The 25778-nt window shown below is 54.0% G+C and overlaps 11 protein-coding genes across 11 annotated transcripts; 6 read left to right on the forward strand and 5 right to left on the reverse strand.

Moving 5' to 3' along the window:
- Nucleotides 1-97: 97 nt before the first annotated feature.
- On the forward strand, nt 98-1190 carry AB675_6411 (Protein TOXD; the record flags this gene model as incomplete). The annotated part of the gene is made up of 2 exons (XM_018146702.1): nt 98-615; nt 662-1190. 2 exons carry the CDS (start codon nt 98-100, stop codon nt 1188-1190), a joined length of 1047 nt encoding a protein of 348 aa, XP_018004027.1.
- Nucleotides 1191-1600: 410 nt separating this feature from the next.
- AB675_6412 (uncharacterized protein) lies at nt 1601-3049 on the forward strand (the record flags this gene model as incomplete). The annotated part of the gene is made up of 1 exon (XM_018146703.1): nt 1601-3049. The coding sequence occupies one exon, from the start codon at nt 1601-1603 to the stop codon at nt 3047-3049; it is 1449 nt and encodes a 482-aa protein (XP_018003766.1).
- A 415-nt stretch (nt 3050-3464) lies between these two features.
- On the forward strand, nt 3465-4838 carry AB675_6413 (uncharacterized protein; the record flags this gene model as incomplete). Its single annotated transcript, XM_018146704.1, has 1 exon — nt 3465-4838. The coding sequence occupies one exon, from the start codon at nt 3465-3467 to the stop codon at nt 4836-4838; it is 1374 nt and encodes a 457-aa protein (XP_018004164.1).
- A 145-nt stretch (nt 4839-4983) lies between these two features.
- On the reverse strand, nt 4984-6815 carry AB675_6414 (O-methylsterigmatocystin oxido; the record flags this gene model as incomplete). Its single annotated transcript, XM_018146705.1, has 5 exons — nt 4984-5401; nt 5450-5721; nt 5772-6354; nt 6413-6545; nt 6593-6815. 5 exons carry the CDS (start codon nt 6813-6815, stop codon nt 4984-4986), a joined length of 1629 nt encoding a protein of 542 aa, XP_018003901.1.
- A 2447-nt stretch (nt 6816-9262) lies between these two features.
- Nucleotides 9263-10414, forward strand: AB675_6415 (uncharacterized protein; the record flags this gene model as incomplete). The annotated part of the gene is made up of 1 exon (XM_018146706.1): nt 9263-10414. One exon carries the CDS (start codon nt 9263-9265, stop codon nt 10412-10414), a length of 1152 nt encoding a protein of 383 aa, XP_018003975.1.
- Nucleotides 10415-10542: 128 nt separating this feature from the next.
- Nucleotides 10543-12381, reverse strand: AB675_6416 (Protein flp; the record flags this gene model as incomplete). Its single annotated transcript, XM_018146707.1, has 1 exon — nt 10543-12381. One exon carries the CDS (start codon nt 12379-12381, stop codon nt 10543-10545), a length of 1839 nt encoding a protein of 612 aa, XP_018004028.1.
- Nucleotides 12382-12966: 585 nt separating this feature from the next.
- On the reverse strand, nt 12967-14688 carry AB675_6417 (Sulfate adenylyltransferase; the record flags this gene model as incomplete). Its single annotated transcript, XM_018146708.1, has 1 exon — nt 12967-14688. The coding sequence occupies one exon, from the start codon at nt 14686-14688 to the stop codon at nt 12967-12969; it is 1722 nt and encodes a 573-aa protein (XP_018003816.1).
- Nucleotides 14689-15849: 1161 nt separating this feature from the next.
- On the reverse strand, nt 15850-16887 carry AB675_6418 (Phosphoadenosine phosphosulfate; the record flags this gene model as incomplete). The annotated part of the gene is made up of 1 exon (XM_018146709.1): nt 15850-16887. One exon carries the CDS (start codon nt 16885-16887, stop codon nt 15850-15852), a length of 1038 nt encoding a protein of 345 aa, XP_018003705.1.
- Nucleotides 16888-18257: 1370 nt separating this feature from the next.
- On the forward strand, nt 18258-19727 carry AB675_6419 (putative phosphoserine phosphatase; the record flags this gene model as incomplete). Its single annotated transcript, XM_018146710.1, has 1 exon — nt 18258-19727. The coding sequence occupies one exon, from the start codon at nt 18258-18260 to the stop codon at nt 19725-19727; it is 1470 nt and encodes a 489-aa protein (XP_018004026.1).
- Nucleotides 19728-20199: 472 nt separating this feature from the next.
- AB675_6420 (uncharacterized protein) lies at nt 20200-22641 on the reverse strand (the record flags this gene model as incomplete). The annotated part of the gene is made up of 1 exon (XM_018146712.1): nt 20200-22641. One exon carries the CDS (start codon nt 22639-22641, stop codon nt 20200-20202), a length of 2442 nt encoding a protein of 813 aa, XP_018004045.1.
- Nucleotides 22642-24560: 1919 nt separating this feature from the next.
- AB675_6421 (uncharacterized protein) lies at nt 24561-25702 on the forward strand (the record flags this gene model as incomplete). Its single annotated transcript, XM_018146713.1, has 3 exons — nt 24561-24702; nt 24751-25048; nt 25075-25702. 3 exons carry the CDS (start codon nt 24561-24563, stop codon nt 25700-25702), a joined length of 1068 nt encoding a protein of 355 aa, XP_018004114.1.
- Between the last annotated feature and the right edge of the window lie 76 nt (nt 25703-25778).

Here is a 25778-nt window from a genome sequence, read left to right on the forward strand (position 1 = left end):
AGATATTAACGAACTTATGAATCACTCTCCCAGACGCTGACTTTCGGTGGGCACTGGAGCCCTCAAGTTCTTTTTTTCGTACAGAGTCGCATCGACCATGAAGGCAATTGTCATCAAAGGCGAGGAAGGGTACGTCGATCGAGCCCGACCAATACCCAGGCTCCGCGATGACTATGTACTGGTCAGAACAGTGGCTGTTGCACTAAATCCGACAGACTGGAAGCACATCGCCTTTGGGCTGGGAGCACAGAACGGTCTGACTGGATGCGACTTCTCAGGTACCGTGGAAGCAATAGGTCCCGCCGTTACCAGGTCATTTTCTATAGGGGATCGGGTCGCTGGTGTTGCTCATGGTGGGAATTCTGTCCAGCCAGATGATGGTGCTTTCGCCGAATACATCGTCGCCAAAGGGGATATCCTGCTTAAAATTCCAGAATCCCTCGGCTTTGAGGCGGCGGCTGGCCTAGGTCTAGGCATTTACACGGTGATGCAAGGTCTATTCCAAAAGGCCTTGAAGCTGCATTGGCCTGCAGACCCTGTCAGGGAAAGAACGTACGTCCTGATATATGGTGGAAGCACTGCTACTGGTGCACTAGGTATTCAATTTGCAAAACTGTAAGTCTTTGAATGTGGACAGCCCGAGGTATTGACAATGTGATAGTGCCGGCTACACAGTACTCACTACCTGCTCACCACATAACTTCGAATATGTCAGGTCTCTCGGCGCGGCCAAGTATTGGGACTATAAGGATCCAGCAGCGGCCTCCCAAATTCGCGAATTCACAGGCAACAAGCTTAAATATGCCTGGGACACGATTGGCGAGAACGGCAGTCCCCAATTTTGCGCCGATGCTCTCTCGACTGAGGCCGGGGCGGCATGCAGGTACGGCAGCCTCTTATCTGCCACGCGCCCTCGCGAGGATGTTGAGGGCGTTCTGACGGTGATGTACACAATCTTTGGTGAGAGATTTGTGCTGGGACAAGAGTTTGCGCCGGTGCCTGAGGACTTCGACTACGCGAAGAATTTCCTGCCTATGGTGGAGCACCTGTTGGCTGAAGGCAAGATCACACCTCATAAGCAGACCGTGGGCAGGGATGGATTACAAGGGGTGCTCCAGGGGCTGGAAGACATGAAGAATGGGAAGGTGAGCGGACAAAAATTGGTTTATCGGGTTGCAGAAACCCCGTGAACCGTCTTCGGGTGATAAATTTGTTGTAAAGCATGAAAGAGAAATGATGAAAAAGAGAAAGGCAGTTGAGAGGTACCTAGGTACCCAAGGGGTACTTGTGCAATGCAGATGCCAAGAAGTATCTAGCCTTGGCCTTCACATGCCTGTAGCCTCGCCCTCGGCTACTAGCGAGCGAGCGAGCGGCAGGACTACATCATTGCTTCCCCAGAGTTCAGATATTTGTCCTCTTCAATGCCTCACTTCACTCGACAATGCCAGAGCTCAGGCTTCTTGATCCAATGTGGCTTTGACACAGCAGGTTTGAGTAACTCTCTATACACGGACGGTTGTTGAGCAACGAGCGCGACGATCGTCACCCGCGACCACATAGACCTTGCTCTACTCGGATCCTACACTCCTCTCTGAACACAATGGAGTCTCCCATCACGCGGAGTCCCTCCTCCCATAGCATCTACGCGCCCGGTCCACACCGCCGCTCCCATCCCAACATACAACATCTCTCCCTCGCCCCCCTCACACCGCGATATCCCATCGATCCCGCCGACTACCTCGCGTACCATGACCCCACCACCTCGACACTGCACACCTCCACCTCGATCTCACACATCGCTGCGCTACCGACGCCAGGTGGTATCCTCACAAATTCTCCCGCGCGGTCACGCGCGAATAGTCGGACGCGGCTCAAGCGGAAGGTGAAGAGCCATGTGAACATCGCGACGCCGGATACTGATGGCGCGCCGAGTGGGGCGGTGGGCAGTGCAGGGTACGGACACAGTGTGCTACGGCCGTTGCAGCCCGGAGGGAGGGTGTCGGGGTCCAAGAGTCATTCGAATTTGAACATCACGACACCGGCATTCGAGGGCGACTCGTCATGGCTTGTGCAGACCGGTCTCGCACTCACGGAGAGCTCGAGGGAGAACAAGGGCCAGAGCTGGCTGGGCAAGAGAGATAGCAGTACGAGTCTGGTGGGCATGGTCACGGCTCCTGTCAGTCCGGTTGAGGAAAGAGGAAGAGGAGGGCCGACAGGCAGCTTGTCTGTTATTGGGAGCACGTACGGGAGTGGGACAGCGAGTGGGCTGAATGTCAGTGCTTATGTGCGGAGTGGCCGGGCAACGCCAAATCGCAGTCGCGGGAATAGTAGAGCCGGTAGTCGGCGAGGAAGCAGAAGGATGCTCGCTATGACGCCAGCTTCGCCTACGCTAGGGCGAGATGCGCCAGCCGAGCAGCCTGACGCGATAGCAGCTATGAAGCAGGAGTTGGAGATCATCCAGCCTGACTGGGCAGACGCAGATACAAAAGCTGAAGCGGCGGCAGCAGTACATAAGCAACCGTATGGCTACTTCAACTCCCTTCTAGCAGGCTCGGCAACGGAAGAGACAGAAGATCGCTTTTACGACCTTGAAGAGGAGGACTTGTACGACCTTGACGAAGAAGACGATGAAGACCCATACGAGAACAATGGCTTGGCGGAGCACTTCGATAACGGAAGTGATGTGCTTGATGAGGAGGAGGTTAGGAGAGAGATTCGCAAGACCGGTGTCATGGGGAGGTGGTTTGATGGTGTTGTCGACGCGATGTTGATGCTTGAGGGTGAAGATGGTGAGGCGGACTTCTTGGATGGTCAGGCCGGCGGGAAGGTGGCTTTCGATGACGAAGCCAAAGAAGCTGAGGTTCAGACTGGTGGCGAGGACGTGAGCGCAGACGGTAGCAAAGACGATCTCGAGGAAGCTGATATTGAAACGCCGCCCGAGCAGCCGCAGGGTGTGTGGATGATGTTAAGTGGTTGGGAAGAGTGGTTGCGAGATCGATGGGTTCTTGATGGACTGGCCCGTATTCGCCAATCATCTCGGACATCCTAAAGCCATCAAATGAGGGACAACATATTGCCCGGTAGAAGCAGGCAAGCTGGACGGCCCATCTGAATCCTCTTCTTCACAAGTATCGCTTCGACAAGGGACGGTCGACATTCACCGCCAATCCTTTAGATGGGTAACCCGCTACCTCGAAGGCAACAGGGCGCGACTCTACGTGGTCGCAGTCTCCCCTCAGTCTTCTCTCACTTTGATCAGCCCGCTCATAGTCACCTTCGAACTTCAGCAGTGAATGCCGGCGCGGTGCTTCTTCACTTCCAACATGCCCGTTGTTGCCTGGCGAGGATTTCTATATATGTCCAGCCTCATGTCGAAGCCTAATCTTGCCCCTCTTGTCTTCTCGAAACTTTCATCTTCATCGTCGCCGTCGCCCAATCGCCTACACTAAGCTTTGTCCTCCGCCATGGTTCGTCACGGTCTTTTCGACGTTACCGTCAACAGTCCAGGCTTAGGCGCACTCCAAGAGTACGATGATCCAAATCCAGGCCTCTCCTTGAAGGATGTCAAAGGTCCCGCAGTTGTCAAGCACATCGAGGCAGTAGCTGGCGCTGAATTCAGTGTCAGCGTCAAAGTCGAAGCTGGGTTCGTGTATGAGGAGTGCGATGCTGTCAGCTTCAGACTGGAAGCTGACGGCGAAAGGGTTCGCTCAAAATTCATGCTTCAGAATAAATGGGGATCGCGAGGCTATTCTCGTGAAATGTTAGGCCGTCGTATCGTACGGGAAGACTCATCTCAGGCGATTCAAAAGCTCCACTTCGCTTCACTTAGCCTGGTCGAACTCTCGGATGCTGGTTTGAGTGATCAAACTTCTGCGGGACTGGGAAGCCTGCGACTCACAGTTGATCGGAGACGGATGGGCTTGCTGAAGAAAACACCTGCGACGATGACAACACCTGCCGCAATGGACGGAATCGAGAGTGTTTCAGAGACAACGATAAAGGGCCGGCACGTCGATCTCAAAACGACATTTGGTGCGGTTCTACCCCCTAAGAACTTCGATCGCTGGAGTGCTGCAGTGGTTGGAAATGAGTCACTCTTAACGGTGGTCTTGAAATACAGAACCAAGAAGGGTCTGCAGCACGAGGGAATTATCGAGCAGGTACGCAGCACCGACATCTCAGATGATGTGGCAGGCTCAGGCTCCGGTGACAAAACCATGCAAGGTCGTGCTGTTCAGCAAGCAGAACCCGAGCAGGCCCAACAGGCACGCAACACGGGGATGCCAGGCGATGTGGCAACCTCAGGCTCAAGCTGCAGCAACAATATCGTGGCTGGGTCTGGAGTCGAACGTGGCGTTAAGCAAGAAGAACCTGAGCAGATCCAAACGGTACCCAGCACTGGCAACCTAGGTGATGTGGCAGGCCCGGGCTCTGGCCCTGGCTCAGGCTCAGGCTCAGGCGCTATTATCACGAACCGAGCAGGAGTTGAACATGGCGTCAAGCAAGAAGGATCTGAGCAACTCGAGCGGAAGCGGAAGAGATCACCGGCTGACAACGGAACAGGCAACAGTAGTGACGATACTAAAGATCGAGGATATCTGACGGAGCTGGTCAAGAAGATTCGCATCGACCTCGAGGCTCTGAATACTGACAAGAACGCCACTCCGGGTAAATTCGAAAACCAGAAGGCCGCTCTACTACGCAAGGTGGCTACGCTGCAAGACGAGGTAATCGGCAATGTGTTGAACGAAGAAGGCACAAATGGCACGCCTATCAAGAAGGAGACGGCTGGTCAGAACATCTCGGATGCCATGGAGATATCAGATGATGACGAGTAAGGTTTGGGAACGATGGGTGCAAGCATGCAATGATTGATGAATGACATTGGCACCCGCGCACGCCACAAAATCTTCTAGAACTGTCCAGGGCGGCATTGCTCAACGCAGTTGAGGGTACCGATGGATACAGGTAGACAGCGTCGCCTTACTTAGGCCTGGAGTTTGACCACTTGACATGCTCTAGCTCCTCAACATGGCTCTCCTCAAGGGGATACATCCCCTCAAGGGACCTAATCAACTTCTCATGGTGTTCCGACCTCGGCTTGATCGAGATTTTGTATGGCAATGGATGACTGACGGCTCCTGCTTCATACTGAATCTCCGGCTCGATGACCTTTCCATCTGCGTCAAGAGGCTTCTCTATGTCGAATACGGCAAGCGTCTGAGCCATGGTGATGAAGAGAGAATTGTCGGCGACGCCTCTGCCGGGACATATACGGCGGCCAAAGCCAAAGATGTAGTTGCGAGGATCTGGCTCCGCAACATGGTCGGGTGTGGTCAGATGGCGTTCGGGTCTGAATTCGTCTGGCTCTGGGTAGGTTTCTGGGTCGTGAGTGTATTGCCTGCTGTCGTCAGTGTTGGGTCAATGCGACAACATTGAGACTGCTTACCAGGCATTGTAGAGAAGCAAGGCGCCTTTCGGGATTCTATACCCTTCATAGACATCTTCCTTGACGCTGCAGTGTGGAATACCCATAGGAGCCACCGGATGCCAGCGGTGAGTCTCCTTCATGATGGCCTCGATGTATGTCAGCTTCGGAAAGTCGGTCACCATTGGGAGACGATCTCTGCCGATGACCTGCTCAATCTCTTGCTGAGCCTTCTTCTGTACCTCCGGATAGACCATCATAGCTAGGAAGAAGCTCATGAATGCCGAGACGGTCTGTGATTACTGTCAGTGATGGAGAAAGATGGGACGATGAGGCGACGCACAGTGTCTGCACCGCCCAAACACAACGCGAAGGCTGACCATTTGTTGACATGGTCCATGTATAGGTCAGCTGCGCTTGCCTCGATGGCTTGCGAGACGTAAGACAACTTATGCCTCTTCTCCTTCATTTGACGCTGGGTGAAGGCGTAGGGTAGTTCGCGACATTTATCTACGACAGCGGCATAATCTCTTGCTGTTCGTTTGAATTTGTTGCCGGGAAACCAGTCTGGGAGATATTGTAAGAACGGGAGAATATCGACGTGCCACTTGCCAGGCACTGTAGCGTCCGCGAAGTATTCCATGGCTTGTCCTGCAAGGTCGACCAGTGGGTCGTTACCTCCTGATCGTGTTTGGTAGCCATATGTCACTTTGAATATGACAGTGCCCGCCTCATGGCGGATATGATCATTCAACCTATCTGGTGCTCTCAGGAGATTGAATAAGAATCGAGCTGCTTCGACTTCCCCTATCTTGTCGAACTCTGCAATGGACGCTTTCGAGCTGGCTACTTTAGTGATGTTCTTACGTTGGTTCTTCCACGTGTCGTCGTATCTGTGCATTGCAGTGATGTTCTTGAAGCCCACCCTGTTCGGCGTCAGTAGCTCCTCCAATGCGGGGATCGGATGTAGTAGAAGCCACGTACAAATCGCCGGCGAATACCTGGTGTGGTCTCGACGAGTGAATCGCAGATCTATCACGCAGCAGGTCAAAGGCTATCTTCGCATCATTTATGATGACCATCGTCTGCCCAAGTACAGTCACTGAGCTTATCGGTCCTGCGACGATGTCAGCGTCCGTTCCATATGTCGTAAAGGTGCCTCACCATAGAGATCCTTATGCTTCGCCCAGTGATAGCTCTCGACGACACCCGGGCAGGGTAGGTCGTTGATGTTTCCGAGCAACGGCAAGCCCTTGGGTCCCGGGGGAAGGGGAAGTTGATCAGCCGACATCAGATAGCGTCCGAGGGTGAACACCATTGCTACCGCCACCAGCATTACTGTAGAACCAGTCCATGGATTCGAGATAATTTCAGAGATGCTTGCCATGGCGTAGATGTCTTGTGTTGACTGTATGCTGCGATGACCAACTGCAGTCCGCAGCAGACTTGCCGGACCATTGCAAGCTCGCGGACCAGGCTTATATGTCTCTTGATAGTTTGCTCTAGACGTTCCACATGTTGAATACTAGTCGTCCATCGGTTCCGCATTCAGAGCTACTGGGCTGATGCTAATAGCGTATGCCTGCAGAGTTCTGTTCGTCCAGAGCCCGTCTACTATTTGGCGCGTGGACTTCATTGGCACGGAGATGGCCAATGGACTATGATCATGAAAGACCACTCAATCCCCCCAGGTCAGACTAGTAATCATGGGTACCTACCATGTCGAGGATGCCAGCCCCTTTGGAATCACTGTATGCCAACAATGTCCGAATGTTATGCATTGCGTGCGGTGATCCTAGAGTGATCAGCAACGACATGCAGTTGCGGTTGCGGCTCACCGACAGGTACTGCGCAATGAGGCTTTACGAGTGACACGAGGGTCCGCTTGTGCAGGTCCACCCAGTGCGCTCATGAGGGCATGTTTCGTGCCTTGGAATGGCGACAGAGGGTGAGCATGACCTGCGATACTTTCCTGGTCGCTCCAATTCGCTCACACCCCATCGATTCGCAGACGTTGGACTTCGCGCGTCATTGCGATACACTTGGGCATGTCGAGAAGAAGCAAGCTCGCTCAGCTCGGTTTGGACTTCTACAAATGGTCCCGGGAGGCGACGTGCATGATGCTTAGGTAAGGCTGAGCACCCCCGACCGCCAAGACACAGCCCCCAAAAGTGCAACCCTAGTTCCCTGGTCCCTCTCACATTCACCTCACATACACCGCAATACAGGAAACCCATCGATGAGATTCAAAGCTTCTGACTCGCGCGGAAGTCCGCTACTGCAAAGGCGAAGATGATGAGCTCAACCCCATCAGCACTTGCTCAACTTGCGTTGCCCGTGCATAATTCGTGACGGCCCCTTAATGTGCTCCATACGGTCGCATCGGATATCGGCCTTTTTCAGCGCTGGGAAGACAATCTTGATAGCAGGGAGACCACCGCTTTGTCATCTTGCTTGAGTTATGTACAACGTTTGTTCGACGATCCAATGCGCATCGGCTCGTGACGGACGCCGAATTGTGATACTCGGCTTGCCTGCTCTTCGGCCGAAGATGGGGCGCCTGCCGCTAGGAATACACCAGCATTGTACAATCAACGAGGCAAGAGCGGCTGTTATCCCGCGAACAGCATCACCTGGACCCAAATTATGCTGTTCAACATATCGCAGGAGCGATGCACGACGATGCCTGTCTTGTTTGACAGCAGAGCTGCTGGACTACGAAAGGCCAACGCGCGACGAGCTATTGCCGTTCCATCAAAGCAATTTGCTGGCTATGATCTCCGTGGCTCTTTCTGACGTCCAAAACGGTTCAATGCCGACGAGCGTGTCTCTCTCTGCCTCTAGCTCCGGTACTGCTGCCAAAGCACAAAACTCCACCGACCTATTCGCTGCACCTATAGCAGTCATTGTCCACGCGGCAGACTGTGGCAAACTTACGACGATACGATATGGTGGGCCTCGTGCTAATGAGATCACTAGTCCGATGCGAAGCTTGCGAGCAGCAAAATAGAACTGGCTGACTAAACTTTCCCCAGACAAGGTTGCCTTATGCCAAGCCCCGGAAAGCTGCATTTGCCGGGCCATGACAGGATGCATTGCGCTCGCGTCGAGGTACTGCAAGCGGACACCATGCGCGATTTCATTCTCACGGGGGGCGCCTCCATCAATCAGGTGTCAACCGGAAGTACCAAGCGCCATGTGACGATGCCCGAAGGGAAGAATTTAACAGGTAGGCCAAGTCGGGCTAGCATTGAGGCTGACCATTCCTAAAGTTAATCCTACGTGATTCGATGAGCTGGCACACCCCCACAGGATCATTTGGCCACAACACAAGCTCAACGGTGCCATCTCGTTGGGATGCTTGAAATTGACAAGCACCTCGCTTATTGTCCTATCAGAACACGCGACGTTCACAACGTTGCTCGATTTTCGTCCTATTTCAGTCTCGTGGTGTATCCGGATCGCTATGATTCCGTGTGGCTTTTGAGTTGCTGCAGCTTACGTTCCTGCGTGCTTTTCCCCCCGCAAAAGGCCCAAATACATGTGGAGGCGGTGCGATATACACTGCATCCTACTCTTTCGAACGCTGCAACACACTGCTGACTATTGTTGTTCTATTTTGTCGACAGCTTTGGTAAGGCACTTACACAGCAGGTGTATAAAGGACGGCTTGTCCTTTGAATCGATCCCAGATCAGATCATTCACTCACTCACACAACCATTTCCTTGAGTCTTCTTTCCTTGTGTCAGATTTTCTTACGTCTACCACATTCAATCTAATATACACACATATACAGTAACATCATTCCCAGAACCGGCCTACTTCCATTCATCATGCTTTCCAAGTCTATCGCAACTTTCGCGACTCTTGCCGCCATTGTATCGGTACATGCTGCTCCTGTGGCAAGTTCATCCTCGAATTTGCTCAGTAAGCTCTACGGCAGCAGTAGTCCAGCTGGCGCTCCTGCGGCTCCGACTGAGGCCGCTGGTGGTGACACCACCCCTTTCGTGTATCCTCTCAGCAACGGATTCCCTGCCAACAATCTCTCCAAGGACTCCATCGCCGCCATCCAAGCTCAAGCATTTGGCACTATCCCCAACGGCCCAGCGCCCGCGTCTCTCGCCAACGACGACATCACCTCCCTTGAACTCATTGCTTTCAACGAGATCTTCGAGGTGGCCTTCTTCACAGACCTCCTGTACAACGTGACTAATAAAGTCCCTGGATACGAGGTCAGCAACGACGCGGACTACCAACAGCTTGTCGCAACCATCACTGCCGTCCAAGCCCAAGAAGAGCTCCACGCCTTGTTCGCCAACAGTGCCGTTGCCGCTTTTGGCCACCCAGCAATTCAGGGCTGCGCATACAACTTCCCTGTCAGCACTCTCAAAGACGCTCTCAGCCTAGCCAAGCTCTTCACCGACGTCGTTCTCGGTGTCCTTCCAAACATCCAGAGCCATTTCGCCGCCAACGGCGACGCCGCCCTCATCCCAGGTGTTGGGTCCGTCATCGGTCAAGAAGGCGAGCAGAACGGCTACTACCGTACCGCTTTGGGCCTGGTCCCATCTGCCCTACCTTTCTTGACGGCCAGCTCTCGCGCCTTTGCGTTCTCGGCTCTCAATCAATTCTTCGTTATCCCGGGCAGTTGCCAGGCGAGTGTGAGCCAAATCAACCTGCCAATCTTTCCTGCCTTGGCTGTCTCACCCGCGCAACCTAATGCTACGACTCAGACCTTGACTTTCTCCTCGAGCAGCGACTGCAGCAAGGCTGCGGCTTTGGTGTACATCAACCAGCAGAACACACCCATCGTTGTGGATATTACGCAAAGCGGCAGTGGCGTGTTCACCGCCAACTTCCCCTACAGCGACAATCTCATGAACGGGTTGACTATTGCCGCACTTGTCAGCAGCAAGGGGCCGTTTGCCGATGCGGACGCGGTTGCGGCAGCGACAATAGCTGGTCCGGCGTTCATTGAGATCAACTAGGGCGTTTAGTACTCATCTGGATGGTCGACCCAGCAAGCTGTAAGACAATGCAGCACTGAGGAAGTCTTCAGGAGGACAAGCAATGCCACACAGCTTAGTAGCGCCATAATGCAATCATAATTCATTTCTCATGCGTTTTCGATGGTTTCGACCAGCCGACGAACTTCACCCATCAACATCGCCCCTAGCGGCAGCTGCTGTCCTTCTGACTGTAGCGATATGATACGACCGCGCTTAGGCCGCCGCAACTTGACCCTAAAGCTCGGAATCTCCACAAGGTCAGCGTCCTCAAAGAACACAAACTCCAAGAAGGGCTTGCCATCGAAATGCAAACCGTCGATATTATTGACGCAGAAGTCACCCCATATAGTGTCAGGTCTCTTATAGAGAGGGACACCGCGCCAGATCTCGCCCCTGTGGCCATGTTCGTTCTCAAGGTACTGGTTGGTCGCGATGAGACGATAGGTCAGGCTTGCATCAGGATCGTATCGTGTGAAGATCTCGTTGAGCGTGTTGAGCATATCGCTGCCATTTGATTTCCATGCTTGGATGTACAGCCCAGCACTGGAGTCGTAAGCTAATGTGAGGCTAGAGTCGATTGTGACGATAGGCTTTTGCGGTTCAGACGAAGCTTCGACTATGCTGTCGTCCTGCAAGAACTGGTGGAAGGCAAAATCGCCAGTGTATTTGCGCTTGATCTCTTCGGCTGACGCGCGATCCGCGGCCCTCACGAGCTCTCTGGTGACCACCTCGCGAGCCTGGCCGAGTACATTGCCTGCCTTGTCGCCGGCGCAGAGGATAGTGATCCCGAGGCCATATTCTGGGATGGCTAGTATCATGGTCTGATAGCCTGGATGACCACCTCCCTTCGTGAAGAAGGTCACTGCTCTGCCGTTCTCCAGAAGCTGGCTCGTCCGGAAGATCTCCCATGTCAGACCATACCCCGAGGAGGCGCCAAAGGAGAACGACTCCGGCATGAATATGTTCACAGCTGGGGCACCAAGTGCCGGATCCTCAGCTCTGAGCATCATGGCTCGAAGGTACTTGTCTAAACCGTCGCTAGTCGCATATAGTGCGCCTGCTGCGCTGTGCATGCCGAGATCGACTCCGAAAAACCAACTCCAGTCCTCGGGTAAGACTGCTAGGTGGTCTGCGGGCGTGTCAAATGTCACACCAGAAGTCAGGTCCCAGGCCTTCAGGATGTGTTTCTCCACGTAAGTCTCGTATGCGTGTCCGGTGACCTGCTCTATCACAAGGCCAAGTATCTCAAAGCCAACGTTGGAATATGAGCCGACCTGATTGGGCGAAAACACGGGACGCTGGTCTGGCATGGCGTGGTATAGGTCCGTAGCATTGCAGGCAGTAAAGAAATCAACCTGCTCGTAGCATGGCGTCAAATGCTTCTTAGTGGGCGGAGGAAATCCCTTTTCGAGAGGATCATCAATGCCTTTGGTCAGATCACCTTGAGACCAGTCCTGTCCCAGCCCGCTACTTTGAGATATAAGCATTCGCAAGGTGATGTCGTCCCACGCTATTGGGCCGCTGAGCTTAGACAAGTGCTTCGAGACTGGATCATCGAGGCTGAGCTTGCCCTTTGCATGCAGCTGCAGTATTGCTGTGGTGGTGAACATTTTCGTAATGCTGGCTATGCGATAGTAGTTGTCGCCAGTCACTGGATGGGCGCCTGGTCGTGCGAAGTCTAGCCGTCGAGCAGTGTGGTGGTAGGAGAAAAAGGTGCTGTTCAAAGTGGTCGCGGAAACAGAGAACGAGACTCGCTCGAAGCCTGGCCGTATAGCGACGAGATCCAGCTCGTGGGAAAGAGCTTTGAGAACATCTTGGTGGATGACATCGTCTCTGAGTGGTAGCCGATGTGTCCACGGAGTCGTGTCCTCGAGGCATGCTGCGTCAGACAGGCACGGAGCGAGGGCTGCCACAGCCAGACACCAGCCTATCCGCCTCGCCCACATGTTGTTATGCTAGCCGTTCCTCAAACCATGTGTGAAAGACAGTTCAAGACAAGGCCTCGAAGTGGGCAGTAAGGCAAGCAGCCTTCGGATCTATGCCGCGGTTAGTCTAGCTGAAACGCCTGTCAGTTCTCCGTAGAAGCAGTCATCCGGTCTGGTGAGTGTGGACTAGCGGGTTAGGTCAGCCGGCTTCGGTCGAGGCCCCTACGAGTTCTTCAGGTACCCGATCACGGTGTACTCCGAGAAGGCAGCACAGTTTCCGACGAGATGGTGGGCGATCTGGGTTCCGTGTGGCCTGTAGCTCGCTTCACAACTTCTTGTGACCTCAATGTGGCCTTGACAGGGCTTGCCCGGGAACACGTACTGTAATGCCCGACAAATATACATGTCTGGCTGATGCATCTGTGCAAGTCATCGCCACGTACTAGACAACTATTTCAGCAACAACCGCGTGTGTATTCCAACCCATTCGTTTCCAGTACTTTTGCCTATCTAGCCCTTCATGGCCCCGTGAGTGTCAATGACATAGACATCAATCGTTCTAATCAGCTCTATACCCATCAACAAGAGAACAGCAGAAGCCACCGACTAAGCAGCCTCCAAGAATCCCTGGCTCTCCAACAGCAGCACAATACTGTGCACGATCTCCCTCACACTCTGCTTCTCACAGTCCACAGTCATATCAGCCTTCTTCGGTTGCTCATACGGGTCGTTGACACCAGTGAAGTTCTTGATTGCGCCGCTTCTCGCTTTTGCGTACACTCCTCTTCGATCTGTCTTCTCGGAGTACTCCAGACTTGTGGCCACATGCACTAGGAAGAAGCTGCCATACTTTTCGACTGTCTCACGTGCGTCCTGACGGGCCTCCTCGAATGGAGCTATGGGTGCGGCGATGACCGCTGCGCCGGCTTTGGTGAGCTCTCCAGCGACGAATGCGATACGAGCGATGTTCGTGTCACGGTCTTCGCGTGTGAAGCCTAGCTCGGAGGAGAGCTCTGAGCGGACGGTCTCACCAAGGAGCAGGGAGACGGCGCGACCACCTTGTTGATTTAGTGTCACTTGCAGGGCACGTGCAATAGCATCTTTTCCTGAGTTGGTGTAGCCGGTAAGGAAAATAGTAAAGCCTTGTGTGGCGCGAGGCGGATTCGACTCCCGCAAGACCTTCACGACTTCGGGGTAGGAAAACCACTCGGGGATAGGAGCGCCAACCTTGAGTCGGCGACGCAATTCCGTACCGGATATGTCCAAGGTCTTCGTGCCCTGAGGAACCTGGTCCTTAGGCCGGTACTCGTCAGTATCAGGCAGGTAGGTCATCATCTGGAACTCGACCACTTCGATGCCCAGCTCCGACTTGTATTTCTCTACCGCATACTGAGCGTCGTAGGGACCGTAGAAGTCAACACCTTTGCTGTTCTTGCCAGGACCGGCGTGATCTCGGCCGATGATGAAATGTGTGGCGCCATGATTCTTGCGGATGATGGCGTGCCAGATCGCTTCGCGCGGACCACCCATACGCATAGCCAGGCCCAGAAGACCAAGGACCGCCATTCCGTTGGGATACCGCGGCATAAGTGCTTGGTAGACTCGCACGCGGGTGAAGTGGTCAATATCACCAGGCTTTGTCAAGCCAACGACGGGGTGAATAAGGACATTGGCTTGCCGGTCTCGTGCCGCACGCACGGTCAACTCACGATGAGCACGATGCATAGGGTTCCGGGTCTGGAAAGCCACAACCTTCGACCAGCCCAGCTTCTCGAAATGCAAGCGAAGTTCGGCAGGTGTATAGCGGAGTGCAACGTAGTCGTAATGGTTCAGTCGGTTGACCGCCTCGAGCTTACCGCCAACGTATAGTTCCTTGATTGTGTTGTTGAGATATACAATGGCGGGATGCTCCGGATCACCACCGAAGACCTCTTGTGCCTCCCTCTTCTTGTCTGGACGATATACATCGTCGACTGTAAGGATGGCGATGTTGCGGTCGTCTCGAAAGTCTCGAAGTGTCACTCGTGCTCCTGGCTTGAGACCGAGGCGCTCCGCAGTCTGGCTCGTGACGTCCAGGTTGATAGGCATGCTGAATAGAGCACCGTCAGCCAGGCGATTGTTGGCAACCACGCCGTTGTAGTCCTTCTCGTTCATGAATCCTTCCAATGGGGAGAAGCCACCGTTGAGGATGAGTTCGAGATCGCATAGTTGTCGCTCGGTCAGGATGATTGCGGGCAGTTTGCTGGCTTCAGCTTCAAGTTCTGCGTGCCGTGGTGCATCGCGGGCGATGAGGTCCTTCAGGACGCCCCCATGTGGTGTGTTGGCCATGACCTTGTCGCAGGAATTTGTAGCAGGTTGCAGCCGTGGGTGAGCAGGCCGTCCGGGGCGGGTTTCCTGTGAACGATGCTGCTAGACCGTACTATCCCAGCAGGCGTGACACTCGCTGTTATACAAAGGTGGGCTCAGTAACGACCACAGGACACAGGGATCTATAGATATAACAAGCAATGATGGCGGAAGTCAAGGCATGGATCTTTCCAAGGGCGGCTCCGGGGACGAAATTGTTAGGATATACACTACGCAATCGCGTAGCATGCCAATGCACGAGATTTTCCAGCGAGCAACGCTGATGTCGCCATTCTTGGTATGATGCGTATGCTGCAGTTATCCGGGTTGGCAGAAAAAATAATTTTGGTGGGCTGAAAATCCCGCTAGAGTTTCGGGCCTGACGGCAGCTCGAGGGCGATGCAAGGTACGCCAGACCGCCTGGAGCACTCGAGCGACTATCGGCCTCCTTCATTCTGCAGGGGCCGTAGCCGAGATGTATCCGCCATGGTCCTGCTGAATGAAGTGGTAGCGAGACAGATAAAGTGCTGATAGACGTGCGCTTGAGAGGATGCGAAGTCGACTGGTGACTTCAAGACACAAATGTATGCTGGGTCCGCTCAAGATGAGCCGGGGCAGCTGCAGCTAAGTACCGAGAGGTGGTAATCAGGTCGTTGCACAAGCAACGTGCCATGTCTGCAACATAGTCGTGGTTGGTCATCGATTGCTACAGGTGGTGGTAACTCAACGCAGGGTTATAGAAGAGCCCGAGGGGCACGAGCCCCCGAGCCTGATTCAAGCTCACGGTTTGGCAAGACCTCGGAGGCTTCATCGTGGGTGGCTTTGAGGAATTGCAATTCCATTTCCTATATCTTTATCGCCATCGACAGAGTCTCAACGTTCTGGAGGCCATCACCATCGACATCCTCTGGATCCGTAGCCTAACCTAGCTGTTGGGATGACCACGTCTTAGTCGCGACTACCATGTGCTATCATCGCCATCGTCCACCCACGCATTGCTAAATGCACATCACTCATGCTACATGGAAAGCTCAACCTTTTTGGTGCGGACCTGCACGCCCTCGAAACGCCACGCTATGCATGTAAATGCTCGCAAATGTTCTGAATCCCATCCCTGTTAATGCCCATAGTGGAGCGGTGTGCTCATGACTTGAGGTCGACCCTCTTCAGTGCTTCATGTAGGACTTCCTGTTCTCTTTTCTTCTCCTGCTCCATCAAGAACAATGCATACTTCGACTTGGGGTTGTGAAGGCCACATTCGGTCTTTTCTTGGCCTTTCCAACGTCCGGCCCGCTCATCTTCACCATCGGCAACAGGCTGTGTTGAGTGCCAGTCGCCTACACTCTTGTAGCCCTGGTCTAGAAGGGCGTTGTATGGGACGCTGTTGGCGTCGATGTATTCCTTAACCTGCTTGAAGGACCAGTTGGCCAGAGGGTTCACTTTGATGGTGCCATCCTCGTCGACCTCAATGATAGGCAAGTCTCCACGCTTGCCGCCTTGTGACCGGCGACGTCCCGTCAGAACTGCTTGTACGTTGAGCTGGCGATTGGCACGTTGGCCAGGCTCGACCTTGACAAGATAGTCGTATCGTTCGCCGTCGGTTTCCCATAGTCGATCTCCATACACAGCAGCAAATTCTGCCTCGGTCTCGGCGCCTACGGGTTTGAAGATATGCACATTGTTGTTGGGATACCGGGCTCTTATCCTGTCGATCAGGTCGAGAGTCTCTGAGAAGTGATACAATGTATCAAGGAAGATCATGTCGACCATCTGGGGCCGAGGGATGTCCATTTTTGAGAGCATATCGAGGGTCACGAGTCCAGTCAGACCAAAGGCGGTGGTCTGGAACAAATGCGGTAACGTTGTCACACACCATCGCAGAATCTCTTGTGGCTCGAGGTTTTGTAATTGTCGGTTGATGAACTGCAGGTGTGGTTTCGTGAAGTATACCTCAGGCAAGTCAATTTCACTGGCTGCTGCTGACCCATAGCCCGAGTCGGCCGTTTTGGACAATGGTGTTGACCGGCCTGATTCGCAAGAGGTGTCTATGGGCGCGGGCGTAGATGGGCGTGACATTTTGTCGGCTTGCTGAGGGGAGGGACTTGGGGACGAGGGAGCGATGTTGAAGAAGGATTGTACGGAGAATGGGATAAGAGGCAACATCGAAGAAAGATTGACCATGATTGCTGCCCTTTACGCTCGATATGGTCACGCAAGCCTTTGGAACACAGCACAACAAGGGAGAAGACAGATTTCGATCGAAAGTGCGCCCATACTTACAAATCCACGATTCGGTTGACGACTCGATGCTCGATTTCCGAAGCTCGTCTGTGACAGCCTAGCAAGAGCCACAACCGTGAGCACGCCATATTGCTCCTATGAGTTGATGCCCCACATAGCACGAAAGACTCATCGAAAATGCGCGGGCTGTTGCGTTCCAGCCAATTCTCGTGCGCCAACAGCCAGGAAAGGTGTCGAGGTATGAGAGAATTTGCCTCGTTGGTCACGTGCTCGATCACGCAATTTGCAGACTTGGGCACGACACTCGACTTCTGTAGTCATGTATAGCTGGCCAGATTTCACCTTCCGAAAGTGGTCATCATTTGCTCTACTTGAAAGCGAAAGTTCGTCCTAGAGTGGCATTTCTGACGGTGGCGTTATTCCTCTCCAATATTGCGTCCAAGACATCATGCACGCTAACGGGACTCGGAGGTAAAAACAGGGGACGGTTACCGGCGAAAAGATGTTAGGCTTCGGATCACTGGGTGTGCTTCGTCGGCTGAAAGATCTCTAGGCTGGATCGAGCTGGCATGACGTGCCGAGCATGCTTGCGTGCTTGCGTGCTTGTCGCTGTCGCCGGTCACGGAGTGTTTGCCAACCGACGAGGGGCAGTTGCCCATCACCAGAAGGCATGTTACATCATGAGTGCTGATCGACTCGCCCCATGTGGTTGTACCGGTCGGGAGCAGGTGCTGACCAGACACGACGGAAACGAATTGCTGTGGCTCGCGTCGTCCCGCGATGTTCCATGGGATAAAATACCGCTGCAATGCTGATCCAGGCCAGAACCGTTGTGCCAGTCAGCAAAAACGAATGCTATACTGCTTCTCCGAGATAAGCATAGAGACTACAAGGTTGCAAATCTCAATTGAATCCAGGTCGACGTTGGCCGGCGCTCTATCGCACTCACAGTGTCGTTTCCTGGCAGCAGGACTGCGGCACATGGTATTGACCACGACTATCGCATGACCACCATGAAGCGCACCGCGGAGATCACATCAAACCCAGACATATGTCCAACCCTAACCCTGACAGGTCGTACCTGCGTCGAATGCGCCGCAGTGGCTTGACTTCCATGCCTCAAGAAGTAATGATTGTCCCTCGCAGGCAGGTACATTGTACCACCCCAGTCTCACACCTACCGTGGGTGCGACTGCTGTCTTGTGAAATGCGCGTGACCATATCGCCAGGCGACTCGACCCGATAGTCTCATTGACCATAGGATCGCTTCGGCGTTTACGACACTAGTATCACAGGAAAGCATCGACACCATGACATCGCCCCGCAGTGGCAGACCTAGCCTTGGGAAAGGCAGCTTAGGTAGGAGCAACTCATACCTCGACGACCATCTGGAGTATAAGACACATCAGGTACCGAGCACAGTTGACCATCAGAGCGGCCCGAGCACCAGCATCGACGGTGTTCTCGACCTTCCCACTCGCATTCCGCGAAACACCCTGTCAAGTACCTCATTATCGTCAAGAAAGTCCATATCTGCAATATCGCCTGCACCGCGAGTCTTAAAGGACAGCGAATCGATACACACGATATCCCACACCAACTGCGTGCCGGCACAGGGTGATGCAGCGAGACTGGTTGCGACCATATATTACAACTCGGCATCGCCAAATCATGCGCATCCACATGCAGACCAGTCGCCCGCAGTCAGGCCGCAGGATTTGCTTCCACCGCCAGAGATTGTCGCCGGCTCGGCACCGACTACGAGTATCGAAGACTATCCGCTCGAGCCGCCAGCTCCTGAGCCAGAGCCTCTCGATCATCTCTACGGAGCTTTTGTTTCCCAGATGTGTCTCACTCATTTCCTTGCAACGCTGGACTCGCTCCTCATTCATAACATTCCTGAGCAAAGGCGTCTGACATCGTCGCATAGATGCCTGGCGCCAGACTCTTCGAAACCTCGCATCATGGAAGTGACCTTCTCTCCACCACCAAACCCGGAATACCTGCCCTCAGATCTCCTCTCAAAGCACGAATCAATCTACAAGTTCGAACGGGAATGGAACTGCGAAGTCATCATACAGCCATCAAACATCTATAGACGATACAAGCGGCTTTGCGTGTTCGACATGGACTCGACACTCATACAGCAAGAGGTCATCGACGAGATAGCAGCTTTCGTTGGCGTTCAGCAAGAGGTGTCAGCCATCACGACCCGCGCAATGAACGGAGAATTAGACTTCGCCGCATCCTTACGAGCACGAGTTGCTCTTCTCAAAGGTGTTCCGTCCGATGTCTTCGAGCAGCTGAAGCCCAAGATCACAATCACACCCGGAGCTCGGCAGTTGTGCAAAGGCCTCAAGCGCTTGGGATGCACACTAGCCGTCTGCTCAGGAGGGTTTCAGCCACTGGCGGACTGGCTTGCTGGTGAGCTAGGCCTCGACCACGCGTTTGCCAATCACTTAGTTTCGGATCCGAAGACTCAGACGCTGACGGGTGAGCTCGACTCGAGGTTTCCGATCGTGGATGGCGAGCACAAGAAGAACTTGCTGCTCAGTATGGCGAAGGAGAAAGGCTTTAAGATGGAGCAGACGATGGCAGTGGGTGACGGCGCAAATGACATTCCTATGCTCAAGGCCGCTGGGCTGGGCGTGGCGTGGCGGGCGAAGAGCAAAGTACAGATGGAGGCACCTGCGCGAATAAATTTTGCGACTGGCCTGGATGACATTCTATACCTATTGGGCCTGAATGGGCAAGAGGTCGCGGAGCTCTTGAGGGATTGACAGCATTGCGACGGCAATGCGTAGACGGAGGCAATAATCCGTGAGCGCGCGGGTCGGTATACTCATCACAGGCGTCGTGTAGATTATCCTGGGTTCCAGACGAGGTTCAATACGAAGACAGGCAGAACAATAGAGCTTGGTCAGATCAAATTGCGATTGGTGATTGTCGCGAGACATTATCTCTCGCTTTTTGGTACGCTGTACTATCAACACCATAGCATTTACGCCGGAGGTATGCTCAAAATCGCTCCCTTGCTGTACGCTGACAAGATGCGCCTCGCTGTATTCCAGAACGCCGTGTCAATATGACAAGTCTTCCCAGTACTTGTGAACACCATCCAAATCGCTTGCCGCGACAAACCAACGTACTTCTTGTTCTGAGCCAATTGCCGTGCAAATATGCCAGCGTTCGAAATCCCAATACATTTCCAACGCCGTCGTTCCTGTAACGACGTCCAAGTATGACATCAACTCAATCGCTCTTATTCACAACCTCATCCCCATCCTTTAGTATCAGATTCTGCATATCAGCAGTCACCATCAGCCCTGCGACCATGCCCACCTGCACCTCATTCCCGCTTCCCACGCTCTCGAAATACTTCGCCAGCCGGTTCTTCGCGTCCAGTGCCGTGGCGAGCGACTGCGACTTGTCAAGGATGTAGAGCACGACGACGCGCGAGAATGAAAGTTGGGAGGTCAGTTGTGCTGAGGGTGGAGCGTCGGAGGAGGATGTGCCAGTGGCGGAGGGCGCCGCGGCAGATGCGGTGGCACTGGTGGCGGTGGTGACGACGGTGTTGCGCGCTGTGTCGAAGACGATGCCGTTGATCTCGGAGATCATGGTGTTGCTCTCGGAAGCGTCTTGTCGGGCGCGGAGCGCAACACTCGGGGTTGGAATCGCGGTGATCATCGGCTGTGCGGCTTCGTGCTGGATGTGGTCTACACGGTGTGGGTGGACGGGTAGAGGAGCAGGCTCGTAGCCTTTCAGCATGACGAACGGCTCGGGTGCGGTCTCGCGCTTGGCGGCATTGTTGCTGGTGGTGGATGCGGTGCCGTTGATGGCGTCGCTCATGTCCAGCAGATCGTTCTCTTCGCGGCAGGGCACATTGTTGGCCGAGAACTGCGCTAAGATGGTGGTGGCGTTCAGTGGGATGCGGAACGTGCCTGCGTCATTGAAGGCTTGGAGGGTCTGTTGGCCGAGCGTGGCATCTCGGTAGATGACGCTGCCATCTTGAAGGTTTTGAGTCGTGCAGCCGGAGTCGCCCGGTGTAGCGCATGTAGCGCCAGTGAAGCCGCCGCTACAGATGCAGCCGCACGCGTTATTGGTGAAGATTGCTGTGCCAGAATTCTCGCATTTGTTGGTTCTGGTGCAGTCGGCGACGGAGGCTGGCGAGGAGTTGTTGCCGGATTGTCGTGGCACGACGATTAAGAATATGGGTATCAGGACAGCCGCGGCGATTAGTAGGATGAGTATGATGACGATGACAGTGAAGCAGGGTACTGACATGCCGCAGATGCGACGCCGACCGGCTTTCTTGTTAGACCCATCGCTAGAAGAATCGCTTGGGAACCGTGGTAACGCGCTCGTGCTGGCGTTCATGCCCTTCTCGTTGCCAGGCCATTCGGATCGTGGAGTGCCAATGGCTGGGGCTGGGAATGCAGACAGCATGTCTGACATTGAAGAGTCGCGCTTTCCTGGTGGTAGACTTCCGAGCTTTTCATTCGATTTGCCAAACATATCAAGCATGCCTAATCTGCTAGCTGTCTTGCCGCGGTCGAGGTTGGAGGCCAGTCTTGTAGCTCGCTTGATGAGGTCGGTGAGTGAAGTGGTGGAGCCACGAGCTTCCATGTCACGCACTGCATCGATGTCAAGTCGCGGAGGTCGTTTTGAAGTGCCGCGTTTTGTTGACAGTCCACGACCAGGCGCGCCGATGCCAAGTCCGAGTATTGGTGCCTCGGAAGTGCCTGAGGTAGGCGAAGAGGCGAGGCCGCGAACGTTATGCTTGGATGTCGGTACTGGCGGCGCGTCTTTCAGGTCAGGTGGCTCGAGGTCCTCGTTGGTAGTGTGGATGGAGTTCATATCATCATCGAATGGCATTCGGACTGGCGGCGAGAATGGGCGTGAAGTTCGTCGTGACATTGTGAGTGGCGAGACGGGCTTGGACTGCTGATTGATACCAACTGCGATAGCTTGACTCAGTGCATTCATCGCGTTGGCTCTTGTTGATGCTGGAGAGATCTCGCCAGGCTTTGCCATCGTCGCGGGTCGCAGTGATGTGTCGATCGGACCTGGCTTGTGTCGAGGGGTGCTAAATTGATCGTACGAATCGACAGTCTGCATCGTAGCGCGATTGTCGGGAGTAGGGAACTCTGCCTGTGGCATGAGTCTGCTGCTTGGATATGCGGCTCGTGGTGAGTCGTCCTCGGGATAATGTGATTCTCTTAGTGGGAATGTTGTCCTCATTGGTGGAGAGTCCGCACCTCCGACTGAAGAAACATATGATTGTGTCATATTGTAACGCCGAGAAGAGGAAGATGGAGGAATCGGAGGCGGCGAGTGCATGACAAGTGAATTTTGGTCGTGTGATGCATCCCACGCCGACTTTGATGTGTTTGGTGTGTTGGCCGCCCGTTGCCTAGGTGCCTTATCTTGTGAATAGGTTGCCGGTGAGCCCTTTGTTGGTCTTGGAGCTACGCCAGCACCCATAGGCATCGCTTTTGCCTTCTGCGGTATCCGAACTGATGGATGAGCCGGGTACTGAGGAGACTGCTGACCACTGGCCATGTGACCAACTCTTCGTGGTATTCGTCCACCGGATGGCTGCAAATACCTGGTGGTGTCGTGCGTATCTTGGGCATCCCGAATTGTGGTCGGCGTGAATGGCTGTGACCTTAGCGGGTCTCGTCGGGACGACATTATTACTGCGTAAGTGATGTGCTCCGGTTCTGTACAAGTCGACGCTGGTAGATCTCCTACAGGCTCATGGCGACGTGGGTCTGAATTGCTGTTCTAGAGGCCGTATCTCCTGGAAATGCTTTCTATGCGATGCTCATCTACCTTCTCAACCAATCCTTCGCACACAACTTCGACCTCTTCTGAAAAGCCCTGCCAATTCACTTGTTGCGGTCTTTCGGTTTCTGGTTGCTAGTATCGAGTTTGACGACCTCAGCACAGCTGGTCTGCTCGCTTGCACAACCCGACAGATGGATGGGAAAGAGTGTATAGGACCTGCTAAACGAAGGACAGGTGAAAGGAGCTTCAAGCTCTCATTGCATTAACGAAGAACAAGATTGAAGAGAACGCGTGCGTGCACAGCAGGAAGCAGTGAAACGAAGCCGCCTGAAGAGACGAGTACTGACTGATTATCGAGAGAAGAGTACATTGTCCATGCCTGCGCAGAAGTAGCAGGCCGGGAGTCGTGGAACATGGTGTGAGATAGCCCCAGGACTGTTTGTCTCTTAGGGAGTTTCCATGACCCTGGTTCTCAAGCAAAAGACGCAGGCAACGGCTCTGCATGGCCGACCTCGTGTTGGAGATCGGAAGATTCTCGCGGGCCAGATTGGTGGTCCAGCTGATTGAAACTCACAGAAGACGGCACAACAGGCAAGGTTCAAGCCGAGCCGACATGGACTGGGTCCCTGACATGAAACCACCAGTGGCCCTGAGGCCTTGTTGGTCGCAGAATTGCTTTGATCATGACTGAGAAGATCCTGCATCTGACATTTACGAGCAAGGGTCAGCAACGTCCAGTACTTACCAGTTCGTGCAATTTGTGTCACCCATTTTGTGCGCAATTAAAGGTGTCTGGAGGCACAGCATGAAGTGAGGAGGACGTGATGAGAAAGGCAAAAACAGCCATTCATCTTCCTTGGGCGAGGCTAGAGGCGTCGAACCGATGCTTCAAAATCCCAAGCGGCCTAGTGGCTTTGCGGGTGATTGGTGAAATTGCGCCTGGGGCGTCTTGAAGACAAGGGGCCACCTCTCGTGTGTGCCTGGCTAGCCCGAAACAGAGAGACGGCTAATCTTGGTGGAGTTGTTTCTTCCACGCAAGCCACGTTGTCGACATGCGACCTCATCGACGACCTGCAGAAGCGAACACTCAAGTCTCGGGACGCAACATCATCTACAAAGACAAATTATGCCTTGGTATCCGATCGCCGGTTGAGAGTGGCTTTGTCGCTCCTCTGCTGCTCTCGATACTTATCCTCACGAGTCTCGGGTCTGGTTGTGATTGTTACCGATAGAGGCCAGCTGCAGCGGTTCGGAGTACAAACTCATATGCACGCTCGCGAGCGGGCGCTTCCGAGCAGAGGGAACTTCGTGAGGTAGCGGTCACCGAATGTTCCTTCCGGATCATGGAAGCACATGCAGAGACCAGTTCGCAGATCAGGTGCGTCTGAAGGTAAGGTGATTGGGATGAACAGCAGGCTTCAAGCTCGAAGTTCGTGAGGAGACATTGTGATTGCCGTGTGCACTTCGCAGGAAGGAGCAACTTCATTGCTATTGACTCACCGTTCTTGCGCTTTCACCCAAGGGTCACTGGACCATATCATGGTGGGCTACTACTATGGTGTGTATGTCATATCAAGTGAGAGTGAAGGAAGCCCTAGACTCGGCCCATACTTTGATCACCACTACAAACAACACATTCACCGCAAACAGCCATAAGGACGACACGCCGGTAAACACATACTGACATCTCGGGCATTCATGCAGGTTGCGCCTGCCACGGCTGGGCTCATTCGTCTGTTGGCGGCAGTCGCAATGCCAGGACTGCTGCTTGATACATCTTGCTGCGACTCGCTCAGGCAGCGACCCTCATCAAATGTTCAAAGATGGCTCCGAGTCCATCAACGCCGATCACTCTACGAGAGTTGATCGACGAGGAGATGGCCACGCCTCCCAGTCCTCGTCAGACTATTAGCACCGAAGCGCCATCATCAACACGATCTGGACACGCTCCCGGCACACCAAAACGTGAGTGACACCTTCACGACATGAATTGTTGTTTGACTAGAGCAACAGCGCCTTTCGATCCACCAAGAAGAAGGTCTTCGCTGCATTTCTCCCGCGCATTTTCATGCTCGCCGGCTCCTGACACACGAGATGACGTCTCGATCGATCTGCCAGCCTCGCCGCGAGAAATCGAGGCGGACAGGGGCAAGCAGACACCTTCTAATATTGGCCGCCGAAGAGCACCCATGCCTGTCACGACAAGCGTCACGCCGGGTCACGTTGCACAGATGCAGAGATTATTTCAATCTGCCAAGGCCTCACTTCGCCTCGACATGGCCTTCGCTGCATCTCCGACAGGATCTATCGGGTCTCGCTTGCCACCAACCTAGATAGCTCACCCGCTGATGACCCAGCCGCGGTTACGGAAGACACAACAGATGCGAAAAAAGCATGGAGATACTCAACAGCACCAGGCATCTTGCTAGGGTACGATCGTGATGTACGGGAGCCTGTCCCAGGAGCATCGCCGCCGTTGCCGACGCCATCGAGTGAGACAAATGTCGTGCCTGGTCGCGAACCCATCAGTAGTGGCTTTAACACGCCTGAAGCACCAGCAGATATTGCCAACGAGAGCGCTGACGAACCAAGGTCAAGTCCGCCAGATACCGCCTTAAAGGGACACGACATGATCGAGCTTCAAGAGCAGCTCGAAGAACTCGGGATGGGTGGTGATGTGATCCAGAGTCCGATGGCGATAGACGAGTCTCCATTAGTCGCCCGTCTCAAGCGGCTTTCGGCAGACGCACAACAAATCATGGATGTAAGCGAGGACTTGGTAGTCGATGAGCCATCTGACAGCGAGATCTTCCTGTCTGAGCCGGCGAAGGCCGCTGCTGCGTCGGCAAAGGAGAAGCGAGGAATTCTGAGGAGCTTGTTCCACCTTCACAGGTCTTCTCATGAAGTATTGTCTCCAGCGGTGGTTCCTCAGCAAGAAGATGGCAAAGGCAAACAATATCGATGAGGAAGAACAGGAGCACGAGCACGGAACACCATGTCCTGATCCAAAGTTGCACCAGCTCTTCACTCGCACAACTTGC

This window comes from Cyphellophora attinorum (genome assembly GCF_001299255.1).
Source record: "Cyphellophora attinorum strain CBS 131958 chromosome Unknown Contig4, whole genome shotgun sequence".
Taxonomy (NCBI): domain Eukaryota; kingdom Fungi; phylum Ascomycota; class Eurotiomycetes; order Chaetothyriales; family Cyphellophoraceae; genus Cyphellophora; species Cyphellophora attinorum.